General features: G+C 26.9%; 1 protein-coding gene across 2 annotated transcripts; it reads left to right on the top strand.

The window, feature by feature from the left end:
• Nucleotides 1-324: 324 nt before the first annotated feature.
• LOC101235737 (F-box only protein 40) lies at nucleotides 325-19,230 on the top strand. 2 transcript variants are annotated; one of them, XM_065798135.1, is made up of 5 exons: nucleotides 325-517; nucleotides 5,081-5,393; nucleotides 6,656-6,788; nucleotides 12,484-13,352; nucleotides 19,135-19,230. In XM_065798135.1, exons 2-5 carry the CDS (start codon nucleotides 5,100-5,102, stop codon nucleotides 19,192-19,194), a joined length of 1,356 nt encoding a protein of 451 aa, XP_065654207.1. In that variant the 5' UTR covers nucleotides 325-517; nucleotides 5,081-5,099; the 3' UTR covers nucleotides 19,195-19,230. The 2 variants fall into 2 exon arrangements, with proteins under 2 accessions (XP_065654207.1, XP_065654206.1); XM_065798134.1 differs by lacking the exon at nucleotides 19,135-19,230 and adding an exon at nucleotides 16,296-17,260.
• The last annotated feature ends 3,554 nt before the right edge of the window (nucleotides 19,231-22,784 follow it).

The following is a 22,784-nucleotide window of genomic DNA, read 5'->3' as shown; positions in this document are numbered from 1 at the left end:
GCAGGGTTCGACATTTTGAAAAATCGAAAAAATCGCAAGTGGGAAAAAAACCTAGAAAAAAGCACAAAAATGCATGAAAAATATTAGTGAAACAAGAAAAGAAAAAAATGAAACAACAAAAGCACACTTAGCACAACCATTCACCTCCCAGGCTTCCATGACACTCACAAAACTGAGGGGGAAATGCTGGACGGCGCGCCCGACCTTCACGCGCGTGTGCACGCCATTTGGCGGTCCCGGTTCGTTAACCGAGTTCCGGTTCGTTAAACGGGGGAGGATTTTGGGCAAACTTTCGGTTCGTTAACCGAAAGTTCGCTAACAGGGGGGTTCGTTAACCGGGGGACGACTGTATTTAGTAAGTTTGTCCTAAACTTACCAAGTACCGAATTCCTTTCAATAGTATTGAACACGCCTAATTTAAATGGGGTAAATGTTAATTAAATTTCATAATCCAATAACATAAATTATTCTCTATAATTAATAGGTCGTCATGTAAAGATTAAACGAAATTCATTTTGTAAGTTTTTTTAAACTTTTTTAAATATTTTTTTAAGTTTTGTTAAGGTTTTTGTTGTTGTTGTTGTTATTGTCAATGGACCCAAAAATAATTTTTTTAATATTGTAGCTAAAAAGTATTTAAATTTTGCATTACCTTCGCAATGGTTGAGTATTAATATATATATAATATATATATATATATATATATATATATATATATATATATATATATATATATATATATATATATATATATATATATATATATATATATATATATATAGAATATATATATATACGTACATTGTATGTATACATACATACATATATAATAATTATATATGTATGTATACATACAATGTACGTATACATACAAATTAATGTATGTATGTATGTATGTATGTTTGTATGTATGTACGTATGTATCATACATACACACATACATACATACATATATACATACATACATACATACATACATACATACATACATACATACATACATAGATACATACATACATACATACATACATACATACATAGATAGATACATACATACATACATACATACATACATACATACATACATACATACATACATACATACATACATACATACATACATACATACATTCATACATGCATACATACATACATACATACATACATGCATATATATATATATATATATATATATATATATATATATATATATATATATATATATATATATATATATATATATATATATATATATATATATATATATATATACATATATATATACATACATTAATATTGACAATATACATTAATATTTCCAAATACTTACTTGTAGTCTACTAGTTGTAGACTACAAGTATGTATTCACAAACAAGCATAACCTATAAAATAATATTAATTAAACAAAATATTACAGTGAGCCCTTTAGGTTGATTAGGATGATAAGTTTTTAATAGAGCAAAATTTTTTTCTTAATTTAGCTGTTACAGAACAAATTAGTTGTAGTATTTTATTAGTTAATTTATTTGATTTTTATAAGGTTTTATAAATGCATTAATACAAGATTTTTATGATTTTACTGAATTGTTTTAATAGTTTAGTTACAAAACTATTAAATCAATTCAGTAAGTTACTGAATTGATTTAATAGTTTTGATAAACTGATTTTAATAATAATAACAAGCTTCTTCAAAGCTATTTTTAACACTGGCATCTGGCACCAACTTTAGTTTTAATTAAGACTTTCATAGGAAATTTTTGTCTCAATTTTTTGTTCATTTATATTATATTATATTTTTGCTTTTTACAAATATAGGCTTGTTAAGGAGTGATTTTATGGTTTGATGGCAAACTCTGGGCTTAAATCAAAAAGATTTTTTACAGGTCTAGAATATAGATGAAGACATACCTCATTTTATATATTAGTGGCAGAAGAAAAAAATTTAAAAATTTCAAATAAACGTTCAAAATTTAAATAAAACATAACATTTAACATTTTCTTTTTAAAATGATTTTAAAATATATTAGAGGGTATTGTAAATAACATTTTAATGATCCAGATTTGTTTTTATTTATTTATAATTTTCTCCTTTTTAAGACGTTTCTTTTTATAAAAAGTCTTATGAATTTTGATAAAAATTTTCAAAGTTATGATATTTTAGGTTAAGCAAAAACTCCAAATTTGGTCACAGCTTTTTCGACAAATCCATATATCAAAAAAACACTAATAACCTTTTGTAGAATTGTTCGATTTAAAAATTTTTATCTTAAAAATACTGTTTTAAATAGCTCTTTCCAGGGATATATAGCGATCCAGTATTTGATAAATGTGAAAATATTATGTCTTATACCTGGAGTTGCAAAAAAACGTTTTGCAACATAAATTTTTTATAGCAAAGTTAAATTAGCTTTAGGTTAGTTATATATCTACGCATACTGTGTGGAATGTTTATTTTTTGCTTTGTTGTACTAACAGCTGTGAAACTATTCTTGTTATATAAGAAAGGTACCATTTTAATTTTGATAATGTAAATATATTAGTACATAATACCGTGCAAAATTCAATATTAGACTTCAAATGCTCAAAAAATAAGCAGTCTATTAAGATTGTTTACTTATTTGAGCATTTGTATATTGTGTAGTAATTTAATTTTACATTATTTGTTTGTTATTTTTGTCAAAAAAAATATATATTGCTAGTAGGCCCTTATTAATATATATCGCTAGTAGGCCCTTTAAAAAAAAGCCTTATACTGAACTTAATTTCAAGGAAATTAAGTTAATATTATTGCTGGTATCACTTAAAAATATATATCGCTAGTAGGCCCTTAAAAAAAAAGCCCTATACTAAACTTAATTTCAAGAAAAATTTAAAAATTTTGAATTATTATTATTTACGGAGTTTCCCAGATCACCTTCACCTGATAATTCATAATTTATTTGTAATTTATTTTTATCTGGATTTTTTTCCTAATGACATGATTTATTTATCTAGACATTTTCATAGAGCTCTATATCAGAACACTTGCAAAATTCTTTAACATTCTTGTTTTTCAAGTTCAATTTTTATAAATCTTATGGCAAAAGGAACATTTAACTTTTTCCATTTTGCTAATTTGGTTCAGAGGTTTAAACCTCTGAACCAAATTAGCTAATGGGTAATAAATGGGTGACTAAGATTTTATTTCTGCCCCCTGTATAGAGAGCTTAATCATAATTGATTACCAACAAGAAGAACAAAAAGAAATCACTCAATAATTTAAAGATATTCTTTCTCTTTATAAATATATATATATATATATATATATATATATATATATATATATATATATATATACATATATATATATATATATATATATATATATATATATATATATATATATATATATATATATATATATATATATATATATATATAGATAGATAGATAGATAGATAGATAGATAGATAGATAGATAGATAGATATAGATATAGATATTATGGTGCTTTAAAACCCCTTTAGATAGACGATCACTACTCAGTGTTTTTAATGTGGTAAAGTTTATATAAAACTTCCCTTCATTTGAGTAACAAGTTGACCTTTTTAATATAAACATTTTTTAAACAATTTTAGGGATCTGTTGAATAGAAAATGACCTTACGCATGAACTAATTATTGGACAATTAAACTTAAATTAGACTTGAATTATTTACAAAAGATAACCACTGCACATAAAAAAGAACTGAGTTCTGATTTTTTATCTAAAGGGGAGGGGGTTATATATATGTGTATATATATATATATATACATATATATATATATATATATATATATATATATATATATATATATATATATATATATATATATATATATATATATATATATATATATATATGTATGTATTTAAAGCTTTTAACAAAGTTTGGCATGCTGGTCTTCTTCGTGAGCTTGTTTCAAATTGTGTATCTGGTATTATCAAATCATTTCTTTCTAACTGCTATATTAAAATCATCCTCAAGGGCCTACAGTCTTATCTATTTCCAGTAACTTCTGGGGTACCTCAAAGTTCTATCCTTGGTCCTGTTTTGTTTCTTATCTACATTATTGATCTTCCCGACAACCCTGCATCTAAAGTAGCTCTTTTTGCTGATGACTCAACTTCTTACTCCTGTCTTGACAAAAAGTCTTCTCTTTTTGATAGCTTAGAATAGGCAGCCAATCTTGCAAACAACTACCACAATACTCTCGAATTCATATATTAATAAATGGCAACCCTCTCAATGAGTCTTCTTTTTTACACCTTCTTGGATTATTGTTTACTACTGACCTTTCATGTAAACAAAATATACAATCGTTTGCTAAATTAGCATCCCTTTATCATGATTGTCATTTTCTTACCCTTGATTCCATTCTCTACCTCTACAAATCTCTTATTTGTCCCTGTATAGAATGCTGTTGTCATATTTGGACTGGTTCTTCTAATGATGCTCTTTTTCTTCTATGCTAAGCATGCTAAGCTTGAGCCTCTTTCTCAATGTCATAAAGTTGCATCTCTTTCTCTATTCTACAAATTCTATCATGGTCACTGCTCAAAAGAGTTATCATCTCTAGTCCATCAACAAAAACTCATTCTTGCTTGACTTGTCATTCAGTCAAGTCACATTCATCAATTGTTAAAACTAATTAAATATAATAAATGTAAATAAACAATGTTTATTGTGTCAATCTACACTAAAACCAATAAAGATAAAATTAAGGAAGATAAAGTTATCTAAGAAGTTTTTATACAGGACTGTTTCAACTGTGTTAACCTTTAAGCATACCAAAATAAAAATAATTTCAATAAATTTCAGTATTAATTGTCCTATTTAAATCAGGAATTAAAATATGAACTAAAATATTGCCATTAAATTAAATTTAGTAGCTTAAACAATTAATTTTTTAAATATTTCCTAAAAAAACGAAAAAACGGACCCCTGTGTTTTTTTTTCCAAAAAAAATGACCAAAAAAACATGTCACATCTCTACTCATACCTACCCATACAGTTCGGGCAAAATTATTTAGCTGTTATGTTAGAATTTTTATTTTTTTAGAGATAATTTTTAAAAGATTATGAACTCAGAAGGCATTCATTTGCATTGTTTGACATGCTACGTCAAGCACTGTTTAAAGTTTTCTAACTGCCCAATTATACAGTGCAAATTTGAGTGTGGTCTTCATTATCATAGTTGTAAACAAAAGGAACATGAATTTGTTTGCACAAAGCAACTTCGCCCATGCATTAATTTTGTTAATGGTTGTCCATTTAAACTAAATAGCATTAGTCTTATGCGTCATTTGGAAGTATGTCCTGCGAGTGTGTTATATTGTGGGTTTAGTTGGAACAGACATCCTTTGTTTTCTAAGGTAAGATTGTGTTTAGTTATAAATTATAATTCATAAAACTAAATAAATATTAACTTTAAACATTTTTTAAAAATATTTTTAGCTAAATTGATAAACAAAGTTTAATAGTATCTTTGGTTCTAGAGTCATCTTAAGGAAGTTTATTTAACTGAAAAATAATTATTATCAGTAATATATTTTACAGACAAATGTGGTTAAATAATCTAATAATTTAATATAACTAAAAAATTATATTTAGGTAAAATTAAAAGTTTTTTTGTGAAAATTTATTAAAAGTAATACTAAATTTATCATTATGTTGCTGGTGCTCAGTACACACTGAACATCAGCTAGAAAGATTGAACTTGATCTAGTTTGGATTCCATTGTGTTCATGGACAAAAGTGTTAGTGATATTTTTAGATAACAAGTTGTAAAACAAGTTTACAGACACTCAAAATGTATTTTTTCTAACACCCAAGCAACAACATCATTTCTCTAATCATTAAAGTTAGATTATCATCTACAACTAATTCTCATAATAGTAGTAATAGTAATAATAATAAAAATGATAATAATGATAACAATAATAGTAATAGTAATAAGAATAATAACAACAGTAACAATAAAGTTACTTGATTAATAAGAACAAGTGTAATAAAAATTATAATAATAAAATATAGATTAAAATAAAAAATTAATTAATAAGATTAATATTATAATGACTTTAATTATTGTAAGTATGTTTGGCATATTAAGTTAATAAATGATCAGGATAGTGAAACTAATATGTATATACAAAATAATAAGTATACACAAAATAAAATCCCAAAACAATTTTTTTTAAAGGAAAATCTAATTGTGACGATATAAAAGGCAATAGTAGGTGATTGCAATTCGTTAATGCGATATGATGAATTTAGAGTCTGAATCTTAATTCAGGCCCAAAATTTATATTTATCATTTTATTTTTAAAAGTGGTTGCTTCTCTTGTGCAATTATTTTATTTTTAAAAATGGTTTCTTCTCTTGTGCAATTATTTGGAGAAAATCAAAAGATTAGTAGTAGGTTATTAAAAAAATCAATAACCTACTTATAAAAAGGTTTTATACACGTCATAGTAAAAAGTAAAGCATTCTAACAATTTATATTTTTAAATTGTTAATATTTTCATTTCAGTTGATTTTATGAAATTTAAGTTATTTTTAAAAAGTTGGTTTTATATAATATATTCCTTAATTTAAATTTTTATGTTATCTTGATTAAATTTTTTCTTATCAAAAGGTACGTGAAAAATGGCTACCTTTTAAATCATTGAAAACAAACCCTGTTCCAATGGAAGGAGATCTAGATATTGATCTATTAATTCTTGACCAAAAGCAATTGAATTTTGAGTTTAAACAACGAATGAGAAGTGGTAATTTTTGTTTACTTATATGACTATAGATAGTAATTAAACTGAATGGAAGTTGAATCTGATGAAAGCTTTATAAGAATCAATACTTAATATTATTATTTTCTATTGTTCATTAATGCAATATAATACATATGTGCATGAACCCAAGCAAAATAATTCATTACTGCTTATATATATATATATATATATATATATATATATATATATATATATATATATATATATATATATATATATATATATATATATATAATATTAATATTAAGATATTTTAAATGAGAAAAAACAACTTTATAATGGAACTTGAAGTTTCATGCCATTCGGCAATCATCAGCCATATTATTCAAATATCTGATATTTGAATAATATATTTGAATAATATATTATTTATATTATTGATATTTGAATAATATGGCTGATGATTGCCGAATGGCATGAAACTTCAAGTTCCATTATAAAGTTGTATTTTCTCATTTAAAATATTTTAATATTATTATTTGATCTATTTTTTTCAAAAAGATATTGATCACTCTTAAACAGACAAGAGTTGTATTTCCAGCAATATACAACATTTATCAATATATATATATATATATATATATATATATATATATATATATATATATATATATATATATATATATATATATATTTATATATATATATATATATATATATATATATATATATATATATATATATATTTAGTTGAAAATCACTAAACAAAAATTTCTCTCATTTTCCACTGTGTTTCATCAATAAAGACTCATCAGAAAAACTTTATTGATGAAACTCATCAGAAAAACTTTATTCATGAAACACAGTGAAAAATGAGAAAAAATTTTGTTATGTGATACTCTACCAATTTATAATTGCTCTGTTCTTTTAATAACATTGTGAACTCTATTTTCTAGAATACATTTTACAATTGTTTAAATATATATATAAATATATATAAATATATATATATATATATATATATATATAAATATATATAAATATATATATATATATATATATATATATATATATATATATATATATATATATATATATATATATATATATATATATATATATATATATATATATATATATAGTGTTACCAATTGGATTCTGCTTAAAAAAAGTATATTTAAAAAAAAAACTTCCGGATTGTATATCAATTATATATTGCTATTTACATCTTTTAAGTTGTCCTAACTTTTTTGTCAATTGTAAATTTAAAAGGATTAATATTTGTTAAATATATATATATTTTTTAAAAATCAAACTAAGCAATGTAAATGAAAATATACTCATTGTTACAAAACATTGTTAATATTAGAATGAATTGAAAATAATTTACGTGAAATTATATTTGGTTTTGCTTCTTGACATTAGTCTATTTCTGTAATCAGTCCAAATACTCTTTGTCATGCTGGAAATTCATTCTGTATATGCATTGCGCATTGTAATCGCGAAAAAAAAAGTACATATCTTACCGAACACTGAAGATGTTGTATCATTTCTTTCTTTAAAATATTTAATTCCTTTGGAATCAGCAAGTTTTCTACTTTCCTTTGGAAAGTAGAAAAGTTTTTGTTGTCTTTCATTTTATCAATGAAGTTATTCAAGTTTATAGTTTGATTGAAAATGAGCGAGTCATTTACATCAATGCTTTTTTCTGAAAGATATGCTATATATTTCTCTATGTTTTTCCTGTAAGGTTTCTCTATGTTTTTCCTGTAAGGTTTTTCTATGTTTTTCCTGTAAGGTTTCAAGTCATGCAACTCAAAAATTTGTACCTGGCTATTTTCAGGAGTGAGGTATCCAATAAAATGATCAGAGATAAATTATCCTGAAGTATCTTTTCTTATCAATTTAAATATTTTAATATAATTTTTACATACCCTATTTTGATGCCCAAGAAACCCATGTGGCTTTGATGATATCAAAAAAATTTTTTTGACACATTCTATATTTAATGATCTTTCCTAAATGTATTTATAAAGAACTTTCACTGATCAAAAACTGTTTATGCTTTTTGATTGGTGACTGTAGTGAATATATACGTTTGAATTTATAAAATTAGTTTTATTTTTTGATTTTTTCATTTTTGTAACCCAAATGATCACAAGTTAAAAAATTTTGATAATTAAGTTGAATAGAATGATGAAAAACTGCATCAAGATTGTTTTAAAATTTTAACTATCTTATATCTTAGAAGATACTTTTAAGATTAACAGTTAAGCTTAACATTAAAATTTAAGATTTAAGGTGTTAACAGTTAAGCTATACAATGGTACAAATTCTGTTGGTAATTGGAACCTAATATCTTTACCATAGCATCTTGCTCAATATTATCAATTTGATTTATATTACCGATTTTATGAAATGTATCATTATTTGCACATAATAAGTTCACCATTCAAATTTAATGCATTGATTTTAATTTGCTGATTAGGTTGAGTTCTTTGAACACCAGCTTGTTACATGAACATTTGTTCGTTTGAACTTAATTATTTGAAATAAATTGTTTAGTTTTAAACTACTCAAGTATTTTGATCTGTGCTATTTCACGGTGCATAGAACATACTCTAAGACCTATCCCCAGAAATTTTTTTTGATTATCATTAGAAAACATTTCCTCATTCAAAAAATGTAAGCGACAACTTTTTTTTAGTGGGGGCCTGGGGAGAAATCATATATTTTAGAGGAGTGCCCAGGAATTTTGTTGTTCAAGATAGGTAACTAAGAAACATGGGGCATACTCAAGTTTTTAATATGTTGATACTGGTGTCAAATGAGGATGACTTGCAAAAAATTAGGGTAATTGGAGCTAAACCAACCCTGCCCCGACCCCTAACTGCCCCCTTCCTAGAACTATGTCTCCTTTAATTGTAAAAAAAATTTTTTTTTTATTCTATCATAAACTAGATCAAAATTCATTAACAAATTTCAAATTTCATCAAAAAATCTCTTTTCGTTTAAGATTTATAACCATGCAAAGCTTAAAATTACCCCCTGAAATAACTTTAAATGGTCTCAACTTTTAAACGAAAATTTTTTTTTTGGATGTAATTTGAAATCTATTGATGAATTTTGATCTAGTTTAATATAAAACAAGCAAAAAATTTAAAAGTGTTTTTAGGAACCATACCCTGGGGAGGGCTATTAGGGGTCAAGAAGGGTTTACTATAATTGTTTATTACGTTAAAAAAAAATTCTGGTCTTTATGGTTAGATTATGATTGATATTTTACATTTCAAAGTCATAATGAACGTTTGTTCATAGGAGGTTTAACATTTTACTTTTTACTAACTACATTCTTGCAAATAGAAAGCTACTTTAAAAGTGCTTGTAGTTGTAAGCAACAACCACATTTTTTAGTGCCTCTATATAGTTTGGGCTGTGCTCTCCAACTTTTCTCATTTGCCAAAACTGATTGAAATCCTGATGAATGGATTCAAGAGCTTGTTCGGTCCAGTAACCTAAGCCTATAGAATAGTAGAAGTACAAAAGAAATGCAAGTTTATTTAATAAATATTTGTTGTAAATTATGCAAATTTTACGATTCAACTGTTGAAATAGAATATTTATTTACTAAGATTATAAATTATTTTTTAATTTTAAACTCCTCTAAATCTTTAATATATGTGGAGCTTAATGATTTTCCAAAACAACCATGGACTATTTTTTCAAAATCTCTAAGTACCTTAATATATTTGGCAGCAGAAACTCCAACACTAGACTCTTGAAAAAACAGTTCAAAGTTGTCTATGTTTTATAGCAATTTATTACAAGCATTGCTTTCCAAACGATGCTGCCCTTGGTAGGACACTCTGCAGATGTTTATCTAAGACAGATATTAGTTAACAAACTGTAACCCACACTCCTTGTTTTCAAATAAATTTTTTTCAATCTCTTTTAGAATTTTGTCTACAACACCTAGCAGTATATGTAGACCAGGAATATCTACAAATTCTAGTATTTTTTTGTTTTTGTCACCTGTTAGTAAAAGGGGATTAACAACATTTGTGTACTTTTTTGCTTTTTTTAAATTTGCACCATCAGCCATCCATTGGTCATACAATCTACACAAAGACTCTAGAGTATAATGATCAGCTTTTTGAAAGTCAGGAGATGACGTCATGCAATATGGACAAGGGTGCTTTGACGTTGCAGTTTGTTGCAGTTTGCAGGTCTAAATTTTATAGCAGATGTATGTATGTATTATTGATTAGCAGTTGTATAGCAACTATAATAACTAAAATAGCGAAACTAAATTTTAACTGAAGTAAATTAAACATCAATATAGTTGTAATTACCTTCATAACACGGCCGCATAGTGAAGTAAGGATCAGTCCCTGCAAGCCTTTTTCTACATTTTGAGCAAAGCATGGTAGGAAGGTCAGGGTTATCCGCTGGATAACCTTTCCAGAATATAGCTTTGATAAGGTTTGAGTAGTCATTTTTCTTTTTATTTAAATTTAAATAACTTGTTTCAGCATTATTTATTGGTCTTAAATCCTTGCCTTTCTTCAAGCAGCAAATGCAAAGTTTTTTAACAAAATCACTATCTTCTTTTGCATGTTTAGGCATTTTAAATGAATGCTTCAAATAAAAACTTCTGATATGGATTGATAATATTGGCATGATATATCGGTCATATCAATCAAACGTCAATATAATGGCTATGCACATGCTTTCAGTTCGTATATCAACGCGTGCAAGGAGTTATTATGCAACTGTTAACAATTAGCAACTGCTAGCTTTTACTAATTGTTAATAATTAAAGATTGCTTTGCTTTGTTTTTATTTCAATAAAAATGTAAACAGAAAGTAATGAAAATTACTTATCCGTCTTTCAATGTTAAACAAACATTTTTAAAAACTTAAAAAAAAAATTGATAAATCTATCACAAACATTTCTGAAAATCTAAATACAGGGGCATGGGCATGATTTTGTGGTGTTCAAAACGATCCCCCGATTCCCCCTAGATTATGGTTCTTAAAAACACTTGTTTTTGTTAAAACTTGCTTGTTTTATATTAAACTAGATCAAAATTCATCAACAAGTTTCAAATTACATCAAAAAGAGATTTTTTGATGAAATTTGAAATATGTCGATGAATTTTGGTCTATTTTATGATAGAACAAAATAAATATTATTACGATTAAAGGAGACTTAGTTTTAGGAAGGGGGCAGTTAGGGGTTGGGGCAGGGTTGGTTTAGCTCCAATTACCCTAATTTTTTGCAAGTCATCCTCATTTGACACCATTATCAACATATTAGAAATTTGAGTATGCTCCATGCCTCTTAGTTACCTATCTTGAACAACAAAATTCCTGGGCACTCCTCTAAAATATATGATTTCTCCCCAGACCCCCACTAAAAAAAAGTTGTAGTTTACATTTTTTGAATGAGGAAATGTTTTCTAATGATAATCAAAAAAAAATTTTTGGGGATGTGTTGCAAGGTCTTAGAGTATGTTCCTATGCACTATGATTTAATGAATTTGTTTGTAATTTTTAATATCTTATGTACAAAATAAAAAATTTTCTTTTTAATTGTGATTTTTTGCTGACCTCAAACACTTCGAGGTTGGCATCGACAAATGCCGACGTTCAAAGTGTTTGAGGGTCGGCATAAATACTGAACGATATATATGTATATACATATATATGTATGTATGTTTATTTTTGTCATTAGGTAAAAAGAAGTTTAAAGAAAAACTTGTGCAGCCTTCTGCTGTAGAAGTAAACACATTCTCATCAAATTTTCCGGAGATAAAAAAGCTTTCTCTTCATGATAATAATTTTTTAACATATGACGATTTAGTTTTAACACATTTACCTAACTTTACTGCAAATGTTTTAAATACTAATATATCTGATGGGTACTATGACATACCAACTACAGGTTACAGGTTCTCAAAAAAAGAATACAGTGCTAGCTCAAGTAATTTATTTGTTAATGTTGATTACTCTTTAAACCCAGATGATATACATTCTCGTTTGCTGGTTCATAATGACTTAAGGGTTCAAAAACACACCCTCAGTTTAAATGTTGTTTTGGAAACATTACCACGTTTTCAAATCCAATATCCAATGTACAGTTTTACTTGCTCAAAGTTGTTTCGTAGGGATCAATATTCTTCTCACTGTTTAAACATCCATACAGACATCTATCCTCATTTAAACGATTGGATGGTTCAGAGATGTCCTCTTGCTGCATACGGTTGTCCTTACTCACAAATTAGATTGAAACCAAAAGGAAGAAAAGTTTGTGTCTCTAAAGTATTTGGTTGCTTTACATCAGTTGAAGACAACCCAAGAATAGAAAATATTTCAGATAAAAAAAATGAACAAATAGTTTTTTCAATATTGGACTTACCTGAAGAAGTAATTGAATACTTGTTTTCTTTTCTTGACAGCCTCAGTTTAAATACTATTGCAAAAACATGCAGTTCATTCAGAAGTGTTTGCTACAATATGTTAGATACCAGAGGGATTGTTGTATCTTGTTGGAAAAAATGTTCACTTTCCTTAATAAAGAGCTCTTGGGTGGAAGATTTAAATGTAAGTTTTATGTAAAGTTTTTGAAATGTTTAAATAATGATAGGTTTAAGTTTGCAGTTTTGTTAAATCATTGTTAAATTTGCAGTTTAATTAAATTATTAAATAAAATTGGATGTATAAATTTTAAAAGTTTTAAGTTTAACAAAGTTTTTTGAGCACATCTTTATATATGTTAAAAGTTAGTTAGTCTAAAAAAAAATAGCATTAGACAAAAAGTCAATGAAACACACAGTTCAAGTGTGTAAACAAAGTATTTGTAAAATTAAAAAAATAGCTAAGTCACTTATATTATAAATTATAGTTTTAAGCCTTTCATGAATGATTTAAAGATATTCTTGTTTGTAAAATAGCGAATTTTGATCATGATCATTTCAAAGGATATATAATAAAAACTACATAAAAATTTTTTACAAATGTGGCATTTTTTTTTGGCAGAGATTTGGATCCTTGATTATTTTCAAATAATCAAATTTATTTTTTTGTTATGGTCAGGTGATCAAAAATATACCAATTTTGAAATGAATAAAAAAATAATTTTTAATTTAACTTTTAATATAAATCTTCGATTTTTGCATATCTGCATTTATAATTAAGATTTTACATTTTTTTTGTTACCACCAGTTAAACACCCAGTGTTAAGACACCCAATAATGAAGAATTTCTTTTAGGATAAACAAATAAAACTTTTGTTTGTGAAAACATTTTATGATATGCGTACATATGTATAAAATGTTTTCAGGAACAAAATAGCATGGTATATTTGAAAACATTTATCTAAATGTAATTGGAGCTGTTATGGCGAGAAACTTCTTCAAGGTTTTCTGGCTTGAAGAAATTGAGAATTTTGTCATCATACATTGTAGTATAATAGAGATGTATGGAAATTATAATATATAATAATCCAATTTAATTCAGAGTCATGCTTCTTTACTTTTTTACATATTGACAAAAACACAACCTACCTTTAAAGAGTACAAGTGACTTGTCAACGCTAAATTGTTCTCCTGAACTGTAAACTTTTTGGTAATGCTCTCTGGTCAAGTTTAGGTATGACTTTGTGCAATCAATCTTTATTAGGTCATGATTGGAATCATTGTTGTTGTTGAAAGAAAAAAAAAATTTAAACGGGTCCTGAGACACAGTTTTTAAAAAGATTGGTGTCTTTGGTGTCTAAACATCATCAATGAACCAATACATATTTAAACTTGGTTTATAGATGACACCCAATAATTTAAAAATGTTTTTATTTCAACTACTTTAACAGATTTCAATTCAAGTTTTCAGCTCCAGTTGTTCAGGTAAGAGTTATTATTAATATCTGGGTGGCTGTTAAAAAAATATTTGCAAAAACTTTAAGTTCTAAAAGAGCATTGATCAAGTCTTTTCTAAAAGAAATTGATCAAAAAGAGTCAAGAGTATTATTATTATAACATTTAGACCTTCAGTTGAAAAGAGTTTACAAAACAAAAAAGAAAAAATATTAGAAAAAAGTCATGTATCAAAATTAGAGGGTAGCCCCGGACACATAGTTTAACAATGTTTTTACCTCTTCTTTACCCGTGTGACACAAATATAATATATAATTATTTAGCATTTAACTGTTCTCAACTCATTTAAAAAAAATCGTTTTAAAAATTGCATCTAATATATAAGGAATGAGAATGAAAATGTTATCATTTAGAAATAAAACATTTATAACTTCGAGCAACAACAGGCTCAAAACTGTAAAGAAGGTACTTTTTTTTAAATAATCATTTTGAATACAAATTTTCAAGAAATCCAATGCATTATATATAACCTATAGTCTTCCAATACATTAACTAAAAAGTTTAATCTAAAAAGTTTAAGTATAAAATTGTAACCAAAATAAATAAAAATAAATGAAGTAAATGAAGGAATAAAATATAAAATAAACTGTAAAAATTAGTATAAACTATAAAATCCAAAACTCTGTTATGCTTGACTAATACAATAAAAACATTGTAACAATAAAAACATTACATTTCAAGAAAAATATATAAAATATCAAAGTATATCAACCACCTCAGATTTCACACTTTTTGTTGCAATGGAATATTATAGATCAATTCTATAAGTTGTCTTTACACTATCAAACTCCATATTCACAGCACCTCATAAATTTTCTTTCTCAAATGCTGTACTCAGGTTGCTATCTGCTTGCTCCTGAGATGCAGAAATATCACTGACCAAACTTTGAAAATGGGCGGTTAAGGCAAAATTAAGTGTTGGTTTGGTATATTTCTGGAAAAGGCTGCTAGCCTTTTCCACAAAACGTATTTCGTGAATACGAAAGTATTTAAAATACTTTCGTATTCACGTATCACTTTTCTCATTGAAATGCATCATATATTAAGATTAAATATTTCAAAGAAATTAATTTATACTTAAAAACATCTATAATAATTTAAACTTTTGCATTGTTGCCATAAGTTTGTGCAATGTAAAACTATTTGTTTTGTTTTTTCTTTCAAATTTTGTGATGTTTCTACAATGTTTATTTTTTTTTTCGGGTTTTTTTTAATATGATGGTAGGCAATGCTTTTCAATATCTTAATTCTGTGCGCTGATCAAAGGATTAACTGTTTTAGAATGGTCGCGTGTTTTGTCTGTGCTATTCCTTAAGCTAGCTTTCCAAAATGATTTGAATCATGTTATTTGTCGGAAAAGAATGTGGACAAGTATTGCGTTCTTTCCACGCATAGCTACAATTTTTGTACTATTTTCTGGGTTCTGGACTAATTTGTTGTGGACTTTTTTTTTAGTTTCTAAATATCTTCTTTATATGAAGTTCCTGCCAAAAATATATTTTCAACTTTATCAAAATGTTTCAAACCTGTAAAAATGTTTAAGTTATCTATAATAAATTGATTTTTTTTGTTTTGTTTTTAATTCTTTATATTAAAGTACAAAACTATGCTATAGATTCGTTTTTTCTCCACGTCTTGTTCTGAGATGAGAAATTGGTACTTTACAGATTGTTCTGCTATTGGAAACCATATGCGGAAATGTGTGTTTTTTAATCGTCCAAAATATTCCAATGAAAGAATTCATTTAACGCCTCCGAATTTAAATTTAAAAATAAAATAAACTTTTATAATATATTTTTTTATATTTAACTTTTTTATATACATTGAATTTGTTATATATATTTATATAAATATATATTGTTATATATATGAATTTGTTATATATATATATATATATATATATATATATATATACACAGAGGGTTTATTGGTCAAAGTTCGTGCAGAGGCTAATCCAGACCATCCAAAAAGGAGGAGGGGGGAAGGCGACTTAAGTTTTTTTGGTTTGATGGATCTTGACCATCTAGTAAGGGGGAGAATTTTAGATTATAGAATTTATGGGCAGGCAAACCCACAAATTTCATATCATTTTTGAATAGTCTTTATATTAAACCTAGTTTACTTCCTTATTTTTCAAATAACATGTAAAGTGCCCTAAACGCCACCACCCCCTCCTTCCCCCATGGATCTGCCCTTGGGTTTGTGTTTCTGACTTAAAGAGTTGCTGAAGGATCGTAGTATCTTTAACTGTTCCCTCGACCTTGCTAAGTTGAACATGTTTATAAAAAAAAAAAGCTATTTTATTGAAAATTTATTTAACTTCTTTTTTATATTAAAATTTCATATATTAGAAGTGCAGTATTTTTATTTTAGAAATCACTTTAAAATTTGTTGTGTTTTCATTTTTATTTAGTTTTGTTTTATTGCTTAAAACACGCTTTTATTCTTTTTATAAAATATTTGTTACTTAACTTTAAATTAGTATTTATTAGTATTAAAATATAAATAATGAATGTAATTTTTGATTATTAAATTAGTTGTAATTGTCTTGTAAATATACCCATCAGCTTTGTACTACAAGTGATTTTTAATTTTATTGTTTTGAGTGTTGTCGATATTAAGTGAATGTTATTTTGTGGGTAAGTTGGTTTAATATTAGAAAAGGCTGCTGTTTGTGATCTTGAATATAATTAATCGTTTGTTGCTCTACGTTCCTGGTAAAATATTAATTCAAATAAAACTCAACAATAAATTATCGTATTATTAATATGCGCTCAAGCGTATCGATTGTGATATTAATTAAGCTTCTGTAATTAGTTGGTTAGGTTGGAGAAGCTTATAGTATACTACTTTAATGGTCTAATTAAAACCCTTACACAACATTAAGTGTCTTGACAGAATATTCTTTGTTTTTATACGAGTCTGAATTGTTCCTTTTTTATAATCTTTTCTTTCACTTGATATGACTCTTTTTCTTTCGCTTGTATGATTCTTCTTTCACTTTCACTGATATAATTTTTCTTTCACTTGTATGATTCTTCTTTCACTGATATGATTTTTCTTTCACTTATATGATTGATTATATGATTTATATTATATGATATGAATATGACTCTTTTTCTTTCACTTGATATATTTATTTTTTTTTACATAAAACGAAAAACGTATACAAAGATGTCTAATTGGCCCGTATAAAATAAAACCAAAAAAATATAAAATAAAAATATTAAAAACTCGAAGAAAAAAGAAAAAATGAAAATTATACGATATAGTCACGAATATCTGCTATCAAATTTAATCTTCCGTTTTTAAAAATATTTCTTATTTCATTTATGTGTTTTTCTTGTTTATTGTGTTGCCTCAGCATAAGTAACTCATTTAAAAATAATCTTTTAACTTTTCTAGCAAATATTTCTTAGTGAATGTTTTTGAATTGACTTTTCATTCTGTTAATATATATCTCACAAATAAAACTTTCTAATAACAAACAGCCTAAAACCCTCTGGGCTGCATTTATTTTTGTATCCAAAAAAAAAAAAAATTTAAATTGTTATCATGAGGATATTTGGTAGGGTAGAGCTGGTCTAAAATATCTAGAACATAAAATATTAGTGTCTGTACTTTTTCACATTCGTACATCATGTGGGCGGTATTTTCATTTTTAAGTTCGTACTGTGGACAAAGTTTGTCTTTTCTAATCTTAAAATCAAACATTTTTTCGTTGGTGGGCAAAAATGTTTTAAAGAGAATTTCGCTCTCTTTATTGTTGGTATTTCGTTTATAAAGATTCGTTTCTAATCTCTTTCGTTTATATTTTTCATGCTTTCAAAAGATTCTTTCCATTCATAATATTTTAGCTCAAATTTTTCGTTGGTTTATTTAATAACTTGTATAGAGTTAAAACAGTTAGGTTTTTACATTTGTATTTTGTTTTCCTTTTGGCTATTTAAAATGGAGATTTTCTAAAATCATAATTTTGACATCGGCTACTAGTATAACATCGTTATTAACGTGAGTTTCGCTTGGAGTTAAAAACTTATTTGGGATCGTTTTTATTATAGAGTTAAAAAAAAGAGGTTGATTCAAAATTTCTTCAATTTTGGTTATAGGTAAAACATGTTTTTGTTTTAAACTCTGTCAATTAACTAATAAATGAGAGTAAAAAGGGGGTAATAGTTTGATTTGAGTAGGGATAGTTTCAAATGTGTGTATGCTTTGGTTTGCATTACGAAGAAGATTTAGTATGTAAACCATAACATCTTTCCTCGGACCACATATACTTTCGTTGTATATTTTGCTATTCCATTTTCCAAGTTGTATAGCCTTAAGTTTGTTGGTTAAGCTGTTAACTCCTGCGCCGCCCTCATTAATCTTTTGTTAAGTTTTTGTTTTGTTTAGTCTACATATTTTACCTCCCCAATAGAAGTTAATAATTTTGCTTTTATTTTATTTAGAATTGCATTGCTTGGATGGGTTGCTATAAAAGCCAAATGCAGTGTTTTAGAGATAATTAAAGAGTTTATGATTGTTTTTCTGTCTTATAGGGACAAGTTGTATTTTTCCCATTTTCGCAGTGAGTTTTCCATTTTGTTAAAACGCTCCTTCCAGTATGTTTCGTACTGGAAGTTTGCGTTATTTGAGAAAAAAATTCCTAAAATTTTCCTCCCAATTAAAATTCAAATACTCGCTTTTGTCTTTAGAAATATTTTTGCCTGACCATATGGCTTAACACTTGGCAAAGTTTATTTTAGCGCCTGTGGCTTTTTGATTGAAATTCCTACTTTATATATTTGTATTTTCATTTCGCTCCCTTCGACATGTATACCTTTAATATTTTTATTTTGTCTAACATGGGATGAAAATATTTCTTCCTGTATGATGTACAATATCATTGACAAAGGAAAATCTTGCCTTAACCCTCTTAAGGTGGTAGCCCTATAAAAAATGATGAAAAAAATTTTTTTTTTATAAATTTTTTTTTTATTAAAACAGCATCATGTATACCACTACTTTCATTCCCAAAAAAATTAAATCACCTACCATACCTTTTATGTCAGTTTTGATAACTTTTTAGACTATCTATATTTGGAAATTTACATAGCAACGCCCTTAGTTACGGTTCAAAATGATTATGGTCTAATATAATCCCTTCATGTAGTTCTTTTAACTCTTTTTTTTCTCCAGGTAAAACATCCACTTTGCTCTACTCAATATAGTTCTAAAAAGTATATTTTAAAACTACAAACAGCATGTGGAAGTTACATCGAAATTCGTTACATAGTAGTCATACTTTTATAGCTTCATATATATGTTTACTATTTTATTTGGTGCATCCTTTATGTATCTATTAGTATATGCATGTGTGTCTTTATACACATAAATAATATTTTTTAGATTTTAAATAATAATAGAATGCCAAAAAAACAAAATTCCATAGTTAAAAAAAAGAGAAAGTGGAATGGTGCAATTGCAAATAAAAAAAATATTGGGGATTCATCTGTTCTTGGTACTTGTTCAAGTCAAAGGAAATTAAATATGAATAATGAAATGTCTGCATCTATAGTAAAAAATCCTCTTGATAATGACTATTTTATGTTGGTACATTTTGCAATGCTTCAAAATATATTTTGTGAATTAATGTGTCCGAATTGTGGTAGTAACATCATATTATATGACGAAGACTTAAAACGGCGAGGGTATTCACACTCACAAATGTTCCAATTGTGACTGGAAAACCAAAGGAAATTAAAAAGATTCAGGGTCGCAGAGCCTTTGACATAAATGTACGAGCTGTTGTTGCATTTTGTGAAATTGGATGTGGTTTTAGTGCTATGGATACCTTTTCTTCAGTAATGAACTTAAAATGTTTAACTAAAGGTCCATTCATCCAACTTAATAAAGTTTTTAAAGATTGTTACAAAAAAGTAGCTGAGTTTAGTATGAAAACTGCTGCTGGAGAGGTTGTCCATATTGACACTGTTAGTGATATACCATGCACTCGTATTTCTGTTGATGGGACGTGGCAGAAACGCGGCCATTCTTCACTACATGGAGTAGTAACAGCCATTTCAGGTGACAAGTGTCTAGATGTGGAAATAAAGTCAAGGCATTGCTTTGGTCGCAAAATGTGGGAAAACAAACATGGTACCTCTGATTACCAAATTTGGAAACTTAAGCACATCTGCAAAATTAATCGTACAAAATCCTCATGTGCAATGGAATCAGCTGGTGCTGTGGCCTGATTTATAAAGAATACTTGGGAGATAGAGACACCAGTTCATTTAATGATGTTCTAAAACCTAATCCATATAAAGATCATAATGTAACCCCAATCAAGCTCGAGTGTATTGGTCACGTACAGAAGCGCCTTGGGACTCGTTTGCGCAATCTTGTGAAATCATATAAATACACTAAAACACCTTTATCTGGTAAGGAAAAATTTACCAACAAGTGCATTGACTCTATGCAAAATTATTATGGTCTGGCCATTCGTAATAATATTGGAAATTTGAATGCTATGAAGAAGGCAATATTATCGATCCTTTATCATTTCACTGACCTACCAGATCCTTTCGATTGTCATAAATTTTGCCCACGAGATGCTGGAAGTTGGTGCAAGTATTGGTTAAAAGAAAATAAGTCATATAGGTCACTAAATTCAATTCCTATGTGGATAAAAAATCTCATCTTTCCAACTTTTAAGGCTTTAATGGAAGATGAGCTATTGCAAAAGTGTATGCATGGCAAAACACAAAATGCAAATGAGGCTTTTAATGCAATTATATGGTCTCGTGTACAAAATCTATATTTGTTGGAAGAGAAACCATAGAAATGGGTACCTATTCAGCTGTCATACATTTTAATAATGGCAGGAACGGAATCCTTGGCATATTAGAATATTTCGGATTGACAGGAATAGTTTCGCACCAAATTGCAAAGAAACTGGATATATCACGTGAAAAATACATGACCAAAAAAGCTACTGACAATGTAAAAAAGCGAAGAAAATCCATCAGAGCAAAGCAGAAGGATTACTGTGACATTTTAAAAGAAAAAGAACCCATAGACTCTAATGCAACAGGAAATTATTAGGATTTAAAAAAAATATTTGTTGAGATTTTTACTCTTCAAACTTTCTTTCGTATTTTTCTCAGCTTCGCGTTTTGAATGTTTCTTGAAAACTTAAAAGATGATAACTTATTATTTGATAGAGTATTTGCTTTCAAATTTTCAGGATATGCTCACAACATATATGCACTCCATTTAACCGTCAGAAGTTTTATGAATCACTCTAAATATTGATTTATAGACCCAAACGTTTCAAATCATACCACAAAACTATTGAAAATCGATAGGTTCATCCAAAAAAGTTAATAACTTTTTTAATATTCTGATTTAGGAAAAATCTGACGGTTAAATGGAGTATCTAGCTGTACTGCAGAATGTTTTAAAATTTATTTAAAAACAGATAAAGACAAACTGACTTAGAGCATTTTGAAATGTGATCAATTTCGCTGATTTTATGACACTTATCAATCATATAAAGCGATAAGTTCAAAATTGAAATAGTTAATTTATTTTCTTTGCTTGGTGTCATAATAAGCAGTAAATTACATTTTACCGAACGCATAAAAGAGATAAAAAGCAAAAGTATACAAAAAATTATTCTCAATAACTAAATTTTTTTTTTCAAACTAATGATTTCTTATTAGACGATGAATCTGATCCTGATCTTAATTTGAAATTAATTATTTTTCTGAAATTAATTATTTTTCTGATTCTGGTGCTTTGCAAAATAAATGCAACTACTTTCATACCTATGAAATTAAAGGATTTCTTGATCAAAATAGTATTAACACAATTCACATTGATATCCAAAGTTTAAGAAAAATTTTGAAATCTTAAGTAATTTTATTGAAGAAACTTGTAATCTTTTTAATATAATTTGCTTAACAGAAACATGGTGCAGTTCGGATGACGTAAACTCTTTTACCAATTTTGAACTGCCGGGTTTTAATGTAATTTCATTAGCACGAAAAAAAAAAAATAAGCGTGGCGGAGGCGTTCTTATTTATGTTAAAAATAACTTACGATATTTTTAAAC

The sequence above is a fragment of the Hydra vulgaris genome, chromosome 05 (genome assembly GCF_038396675.1).
Source record: "Hydra vulgaris chromosome 05, alternate assembly HydraT2T_AEP".
NCBI lineage: Eukaryota > Metazoa > Cnidaria > Hydrozoa > Anthoathecata > Hydridae > Hydra > Hydra vulgaris.
The sequence above is the reverse complement of the archived record's forward strand: the minus strand, read 5'-3'. Positions and strand labels throughout refer to the sequence as shown.